We start from the raw sequence: 8,576 nt of genomic DNA on the forward strand, positions 1-8,576 counted from the left end.
AAAAGTTGAAAAAAAAATTATTATAATGATTATTATTATTAAATAGTAAAGATTTGAATGTTTATATTATGAAAAATGTATCATCTTGTACCATCTGAATGCTTTTTGGCGACAGGCTTTGCTCTCTTTGGGCTTCGGGTTAGGCTCCTCCTGAGCCTGCAAGTTTTGCTGTGGATGACAAATCTGCATGATGCCATTTACTCCCAATCTCTCATTTAATCTGTGAGGAAAAAGTTGTTTATATTGGTTACCGTGTTTTAGGTGCTTTTTTATTCCATGTACCTTTCCTATTCTCTTCTATGGATTTATCCACCTGGACACAAAAAGAGGGTGTTATGATACAGTACAACTGGAGTTCTAAGACAACATACAGTATCAATTGCATTATCTGAACTCAAACAATGGGGTTTATGGTGATAATAAGTTCTTTATTTTCTCCCCGAGTGTGACAGATATACTAGGAGTGCATTAAAGCAAACACCACAGCAGATCGTCCCAAGCTACTGTTTTTATAGAAACAAACACACAGTACCTTCGACAACATGTCCTTGGAGAGTGTCTGCTTGAGGTAGCTCATGTATTTGGCTGTCAGCTCAAGAGTAGATGCTGTGTCCAACCGACCATTGACAAAAGGCAAAAGGTCATGCAAGCGCTGACAACAAATTCGGATTTGTAACCTGAGGTATCAACGACAAAAATGTCTTCATTGTAATACGATAACTGACTAGACAGTCAAGAATACAAGAATGGATGGTGGATGGATGGAATACAAGAATACTTTACATTTTATTGTATATTTTATTTAAATTCTAAATCCACTTAGTATTGCTAGTTTATGTACCCTTGGTATAGTTAGACCTCATATTTACATTTTTAAGATTCCTATGTGTTTAATGTGTGCACCTTCCTGCCAAAGCAAATTCCTTGTCTGTCCCTGCAATTAATAATGAGATTTCATAGACACCTTCTTTTCTGTTCCATGCGAGAGCGAAGGCCAGCCTGAATCTTATTCTCACTCTGTACTGGTGGTTCAGGTTCAGACACATTAGCCCCACCAACATGCTTCAGAGTACCCCTGTAAAAATACAGACTTTGTCTTTAAAATAGATGTGGAGAGCCCACTTATAAGTTGATTTAATAACTCATGAGCATACTGTGCAGATGATCCTGGTTTGGCTTGAAGGTCGGACAGTTTAAATGTGTTTGGTTCCATCTTTATATTATGAAATCATCCTGTAGAAAACAGATTCGTTTGTAAGGTGTTTCATCATGGCACCTCTGCCATTCAAGACAAATGTGAAATTTCTGACGCCATTTTAGGCTTAAGGATTTACATGTTTATTCCATAAATGCCACAAAATAAACAAATACTTCGGCTCTATATGTCAACCATTGACATGTGGAGCTTTTTCTGTCGACTATAGGACTAACAAAGTCAATACATTGATATACACTGGAATTCCAAAATATTAACTTTATTTTACAGCACACCCATTTTGGAGTGTGTCTATGATGTAATTTGAAGTCGTAAGCTACCCGGGCGTAGTTAATTGAATTGCATTCAATCATTAAGGCATCCCAATTAGAAAAAACACGTGAAAGTGTCAGTACTTACCTCAGTCCAATATCCTTTTAAGTGGAGTTTGTTCCGCGTGGTAAACGCTTTTCTACCTAACCCAAACATGACAAAATGCCGTCAGCATCTCATCAATCGACAATTTTGAACACCTGTGTCGTAAGATAACGTCCAATGAAATCTAGCAAGCGCATTGTAGGCTATGTATAAACTTCAGATGATGAGATGTACACTTACGGTAACCACACGATTCTGTTCTGCTGATTTCCGTTTATTATCTTCTCAGTTTCATTTTTGTTAAAACACAAGTCTTCTAGAAGGCTATACCAACATGTCTTAATTATATTTTACATAACCAAGACGCAGTCATTTTGTCATTGTTCATGAACTAGACCAAAGATGCTTATAAAAATAAATGCAAACACTGAATATCAATTAAATATCAGTTTGAACAAATACTTCATACATCAATAATGTAATGTCAATAAATATGTTTATTTATTTATTAAATACACCATTCAAATAATTATTTAGTAAATCTTTGCATAGAATGTTAGAAAAGGTGGTACAGTTGGTTAACAAGACATTCATCTAAAATGTCCTACCCTGTTCTAGGGTTAGGCCAGAATCCTACCTATTTTTAAGCCTAATCCTAGCCCTAATTCACAGTGTCCTCTCAGAAACATTGCACAAAATACATTATCCAGTCTACCGGTATCTACATACTGTACATGTCCATCTAGAATTATACCATTCAATATAAAGATTAAAGTGCTCAACAGTTAATACCAAACTCTTAACAAGATGTATATATATTTAGTAGTCAACATTAAATAAAAAAAACTTATAAATAAAATATTTGAATATACTTATTTGTATAAGAATACAGTCTTAAGGCAGTAATTAAAGTATAATTCTGAAACTATTTGTCTCGTTTCTCCACTTGCTTCTCATTATTTGATCTGTCCCGAAGTTGGTAGTCTTCCAGGATGGCTTTGGCTGTCTGCTTGCCAGTCTTTTTCACCATCGCTTTGATCCCCAGGTTGTCGATGTTGAATGCAGTGACGCCCACATTGATAGCTGAGTTGACGGCGTGGTCAGTGGCCTGTCCGGCTGCTGCCCCATACCTAGTTAAAATTCAGCAAGATTCTGTGAGAAAAGGAGACTAAAGGGAAGGCTGAGAGAACCAGCGTGGCTTTGGGTGAGTGAACAGCAAGGATACACAGGAGGAAAGCATGCAAAGGCCACTCACAAGCTGTCTGATTAAGACAATCAACATATTGAGTATTGTGTCATGGAATGATTTAAAGAACGCCCACATGTCATATAATGCACATGGATTTATAAAGTCTTTAAGTCAAGAGGAATTTTCATTTATTACAAGCAAAGGTAAGTCTACACCGTGAATTATGGGTGCAAAGCCAGAAATTGCATGTATTAACATAGCAACGTGTATGCTAAACTTTGGCCATGCTAGTGATTATGCGTCACTGAAGAGATTAACATTTTAGTTTGGCTTTAAGAAAAAATACATGTCTTCTTCTCATTCTCATTAGGCAGGTCTAAGATGTTTTGGAGACCCCTAAATCTGTAAGTGAGAGAGGGAAGAGGCATGTAAGTGCTTGTATGTTTTTGCTTGTGAAATGCTAAGTGCTTTAGCAAGACAGACAGTTAAAAACTGGTCAAGCTAGCATCTTCTCGATGGACGAAAAAGACAAGTGGCATGTTTAGTGTGACCTGAAGGCAGGGTATAAGAGAGAGACCTACTTATGCTTCACAGTGGTGACCGTCTCTGAAGCTACACTTGTGGTGATGTTCTTTGCTGCTACTTCCAAGCCAGTCCACATGGTGGCAAATCCTGTGTGTAAAAACAAACAGAATAAATCCAAATTACAAAATGTCTTCGGTGGTAGAAAAGGGACCATGTCTTGATGATATGGGTTTCTCCCAATGTTCTGATGAAGGGGTTGTCTGGTACTGTTACATCTGGCTCACGGATGTAAGCAGGAAGGGAGACATAGGCACAACTGGACCAGTTTAGCAAAGGTTTAATATTCAACCAGGAAGACAAAGGAACACGTTGTACAGCCGGTCGTCAGCAAAAGCCAGTCTCCCTCTCTTTCATCCCTGGAGCAGGCACTTCAAGCCTCCAGCCATGCCAGGCCCAGGTGCGTACCTTGAACTCCACTGGCAGCCACCACCATGGCTCCATCAATGTTGGAGCGCCCCTCTTTGTCCTTCTTCAGGGATTCAGGGATCAGTTTGTTTCCATGTCTCTTAACATGTGGGGCCAGCTCTCGACCAACATGGCCAGCCACCGTACATACGCCATCCACTGCAACAACATATACAAGGACAACTCAGAGCGAGTCAGAGAGCAACACACCCAAGTTAGTAATCAGAAGGTTGCCGGTTTGATTCCCAGCCATGCAAATTACGTTGTTTCCTTGGGCAAGGCACTTTACCCTACTTGCCTTGGGGAAATGTCCCTGTACTTCCTGTAAGTCACTCTGGATAATGGCATCTGCTAAATGACTAAATGTAAATGTAAGACATCAAGATCTCAGTGCAACCATGGGTGAAGTAATAGCTTTCTTACCCAGAAACTGGCTGACTTTGACGGCACCACCAGTGGCTTGCTTAGCAACATGAAGGCCTTTGGTGACATTGGGGCTGACATGCGCAGGCCTGTCCTCTGGAGTGATATGTTCCCGGAGTTTGGATGCCCCTTTGTGAATGGCTTTGCCTGTGAACTCTGCCCCCTTCACCAGGCCCCAGCTCAGCCAGGAAGCCCCTACAGTAGAGACAAAACAGTCAGCCAGACTGATTGACATTCCTCTGAATCACATATCTGTGACTGTTAACATTTTCAGTCAAGACGGTTTTATTCAAACTGTTGAAACAAAACACTGAACAGAGAACAGCACAGAGAGGGGGAAATCATTAGTCAGCAACACCTATGTGGTACCTGTGAGGATGCCATGAGCCACCTTCTCGCTCCACTCTGGCAGGGGCTTCTCATCCTCTGTGGCAGGGGCTTCCTCAGGTGGGACAATGGGCACCTTCTGACTCAAGTTAACGCTGTCTGCTGCCTCATCTGGGTCCTACAGGTCAGAGATAGACTGGGTTACTTACACCATATTGAGGCTAGAATACATTCTGTAAAATGTGTGTATGCATGCTTGGCATCAGCTACCCCACGACACACTTGACTAAAGATTTGCGTTCATGACCTGTCCTTTCAGGTACTGTACATCTAGTCAGGTATCGCCAAATACCACAACAAAGATCATTTTCATTCAATTTTAAAATTGAATTAAAAATATTTTGTATTAATCATTTACATTCTGCTCATTCACAAATTACTTACGCTAAGGTTTTAGCCAATATATGATATTTATATAGAGCTGTTCCTACATGTACTTGCTTATTAGGATCCAAAAAGCAGTCCATAGGAAATGTAGGTTACCGGCAGTCTATCAACAAGACCAATACATCCATCAATAAAGACCTGTCTGATTACAGTTCTGAGGTAGATTCTCACACTCAATTACAGGAGCGACTGACACTTGTCTTTCATTCAGTCCTCTGAGAGTGTTCTGGCTGCACGGTAAGAGCATTAGGTATCATTAATTATCCTCACCTGCCTTTCCCAAATCCCTAGAGTGCTGAGGTGGGGATTTATTCAAAGAGGTGTCAGTTTACATGCAGGTCATTCAGCAGATGGGTACCGGTAGATATGCATTTAGAGCCAACACTGAAAAGGCCTGTGCTGAAGAAATCTAGGTTAGGCTGGATTCTTCTCAATTGCTTAACCTGCTACAACTGCATCAGCATTATGAACCAATCAGAGTTGGTCCTTACGCAAAGCTAGAAGTAAAGGCCTTTCTGTAACCCTTGCCCTTATTTGTACAAATCTACCATTATTAACAATGATCTGAAGTGTAACCCCAAAACCAAATCCTTTTATATAAGAATATTCTTTTAAATGTATTCTTGGCAGGGATAGACTGAATAAACAAAGAACCAAGTTCTTGAAATTAGTTCAACTGACTGCATGCTTTACTTACTGCATGTTTTACTAACTGTAAAGTGCCTGGCTTTCATGAAGTGGCAGTTGAGCGTGAACCAGTTCACCCTGCTTACCTGAACCCTGAGGTCAGTCATCTGGGAGAGGAGGTCCTGGAACAGCTCTCTGTCAGACACAGGCAGCTCAGAGGACAGCACCACTCCCACGTAGGAACCATGGGCAGGAGCCATCATGTCAGGGAACATGAACACTCCTGTGTTACACAGCAGGACTGGGGAGTCTGTGGCCATCAGTGGGTACAACCAGTCACACACCTGGAAGATAGAGCAGAAGCCATACATCACACTGTATGCACTATACAATATGTCTGTTAGCCCTAGACAAAGCTAGCAAGGGTCCATGTGACCTGTAATTACAACAGCAATGCAGGTTAGGTTACACAAGGTCAGAGTTAGCTAGGAACTTTGCTGCTTTTCCTGTTGTGGGTTAGGATTACTGCAAAGGCAAGAGTAGCACATCAGAGCTTTAAAAATAAAACCTTCTGGTGCAACTTTCTGGTACAACTTTCTGGTAAAGTTTGGGAAATTAATTGCTTGGCACTTTTGCCCCCAGAACCAATGTCACAGAACACAGGAAATGTCTTGTATTACATAGATCTGATTGTAAAATTGGTTACACATAAAAGTCAAACTACATTGATTAAATCACAAGGGCCACATAAACATTTATTGTACTTATCTCATCACCTGACTTGGTGGGACTGACTGAGTGGACTGTGTTATCTACAACTGTTCAAAGAGTAGCGCTCGTTTAATATTCTGTTCATGTGGCAAGAGGCAAAAGTAATCACGGGTTATCATGACAACACAGGAGGTGAAAAGTAAACTGTGCCGCAATCAGCTTCAGCATACAGGTCTAGAAACAGCCAAATATCTGGTTTAATCTCCTGCAATAGGCTGTCCCAACGTCACAGCACATGACACTGGGCCTTTCCGAGATGACTCATGCCTCATTCCTAGGAATTAGTGACACTTATGTCAATGCTCAGATGCCTCAGGGAGGGCACATGGGACATGCATGGATCATTAACTGGCCTCTCTCATTCCTCTGAAGGCTCAAAGAGAAACACATGAGCAAAGAAAACAACTTTTGAAATCAGGTTAAAGGGCGCAATGTCCAGTCTACAGTGGGATACAATGACATGAAAATCACTGGTCACCCAAATGCGATTTGAGCTACTCTCAATTCATCTACATGTCCAATGGGAATATTTGCTTAAAGATAAATGTTAAAGAACAAAGAATAAGTGCTCCTCATCTCTCACCTGTAGGAAGGCTGGAGGTCGGTTGGGCATCGTCTCTGGCCGTTCAGAGGTGAACCTGACCAATCGTAGGAAGCCTGGGTATGAGGGAGCGCTGACCTGACCCTCAGGTGTGACAAAGAATATTTGAACTCCATGGGGAAGAAAAAGCAGCTCCTCTCCCTCCTCTCCAAGGCTCTGCGGAGAAGTTGGGGAGTTGGACGTATGACTGTAGAACTCATCCCCCACCAGTGACAGTTCTCCTGAATCTGTCCCGTAGGAAATGGTGAGGTGGCCATCAGCCGCCTGGGCAGAGTATGCTGGGGGACGCTCCCCCGGTGCTGCAGCTTGGCAGGTGGGAGACAGAGGCTGTAACCCACTGCTGACAGCTCCAACGCCCCCAGGTGGTTGATTGTTTGTGAGCAACTTTGGTGGTGCTGGCCTATTTGGTTTTTCTTTGGTGGACAGGTTGGGGTAAAGGTTGCCAGAGGTTGACTCTGCAGCACATGCCTCAGTAATCGCATGAGGGGCTGTTGCAGCTGCAAAGTCTGAGCTGGTTTCTATTACAGCAAGGCGCGTAGTGATGTTATTCAGGGTCTCCTCCATTTTCTGTTGCATCTGACGTGCTGATTCCCAGGAGCTTCCAACACACTCCTCCCCAAGGCACGGCACACTTATAGCCCTGAGAAGGTGTTGCCGCCCCTGCCTGTACAGTTCCAGGGCTTCTGCTTTCCGTCCAGCCTCATCCTGTGTCAGTCCTCTGTTGATGCATTCAAAGGCCCTATCGTAGCCATCTTTAATCACTTGAAGCCTGGCTTTGTCGTAGGCATCTTGTTTGGCTTTCTCCATTCTGGCTGCACACAACATTCAAGTTAACAGATTGTAAATAGCTAGCTAGCCTGGCTACTGGGGGTTTTGACTAGCACTAACTGCAAGCTAGCTTTCTTATTATCGATGAACATACTATACTATGTTCACACATTGCTAGCTTTGACGATTTGCTGTTTTATTTACAAACAGACTAAGCTAGCCTACTACCAGTATAGCTTAGTTTACAAATAGTACCTAGTTAGCATTAGCTAAGGTCGGAAGCAGCTCGCTGATAACTATTCCATAATATTAAGACTAATATAGCGAAAAAGAAAAAGTATTATAGCCGTAGACTAATAAAACTGTCTTCAATAATATTGACCTAAATGTCTCTTCAATTCAAGAGTTTCTTGTTAACTTACCTTCTGTGATCCACAGCTCTTAACAAATAGTTGCCGTCTGATCTGGCTATGTTAGAGTTACGCTGTGACGTCTGTCTCAATGCCTGGTGTTAGGGCTGGCTGTCACCAGCTGTCATGTGCTTCCAACACGCCAGCCCAACAAAAGCCTAGTCAATGGGGAAATACCCGAGTTAGTTTAGATAAAGCTTGTAGATAAACTGATTGACACATTTATACATCTTGTTTTTCCTGTGGCCATGTGTGGATCTAGAAATGTTCACCTGTGGTGGGAATGGTGTGGCAAGAGGTAGTTGTAGGGTATTAGGTGACCAGATTTACTGAAATGAAAACCGGTATCATTTCCAGTTTGGCTGTCAATATTTCATTAAAATATCCAATGTTAATATGTATGTAATTTAAAAAGGGACAATTCCGGTGTTGTGCCCCCAGATGCACCCC

General features: G+C 41.9%; 1 protein-coding gene across 3 annotated transcripts; it reads right to left on the reverse strand.

The window, feature by feature from the left end:
* Positions 1-2,058: 2,058 nt before the first annotated feature.
* Positions 2,059-8,243, reverse strand: spartb (spartin b). 3 transcript variants are annotated; one of them, XM_047036327.1, is made up of 8 exons: positions 8,139-8,243; positions 6,931-7,760; positions 5,723-5,920; positions 4,545-4,680; positions 4,176-4,370; positions 3,753-3,911; positions 3,344-3,434; positions 2,059-2,703 (listed from the first exon to the last, which is right to left on the reverse strand). In XM_047036327.1, exons 2-8 carry the CDS (start codon positions 7,753-7,755, stop codon positions 2,499-2,501), a joined length of 1,809 nt encoding a protein of 602 aa, XP_046892283.1. In that variant the 5' UTR covers positions 7,756-7,760; positions 8,139-8,243; the 3' UTR covers positions 2,059-2,498. The 3 variants fall into 3 exon arrangements, with proteins under 3 accessions (XP_046892283.1, XP_046892284.1, XP_046892285.1); XM_047036328.1 differs by having other exon boundaries at positions 6,931-7,756; positions 8,139-8,237; XM_047036329.1 differs by having other exon boundaries at positions 2,508-3,164.
* Between the last annotated feature and the right edge of the window lie 333 nt (positions 8,244-8,576).

This window comes from Hypomesus transpacificus, chromosome 15, assembly GCF_021917145.1.
Source record: "Hypomesus transpacificus isolate Combined female chromosome 15, fHypTra1, whole genome shotgun sequence".
NCBI classification, from domain to species: domain Eukaryota; kingdom Metazoa; phylum Chordata; class Actinopteri; order Osmeriformes; family Osmeridae; genus Hypomesus; species Hypomesus transpacificus.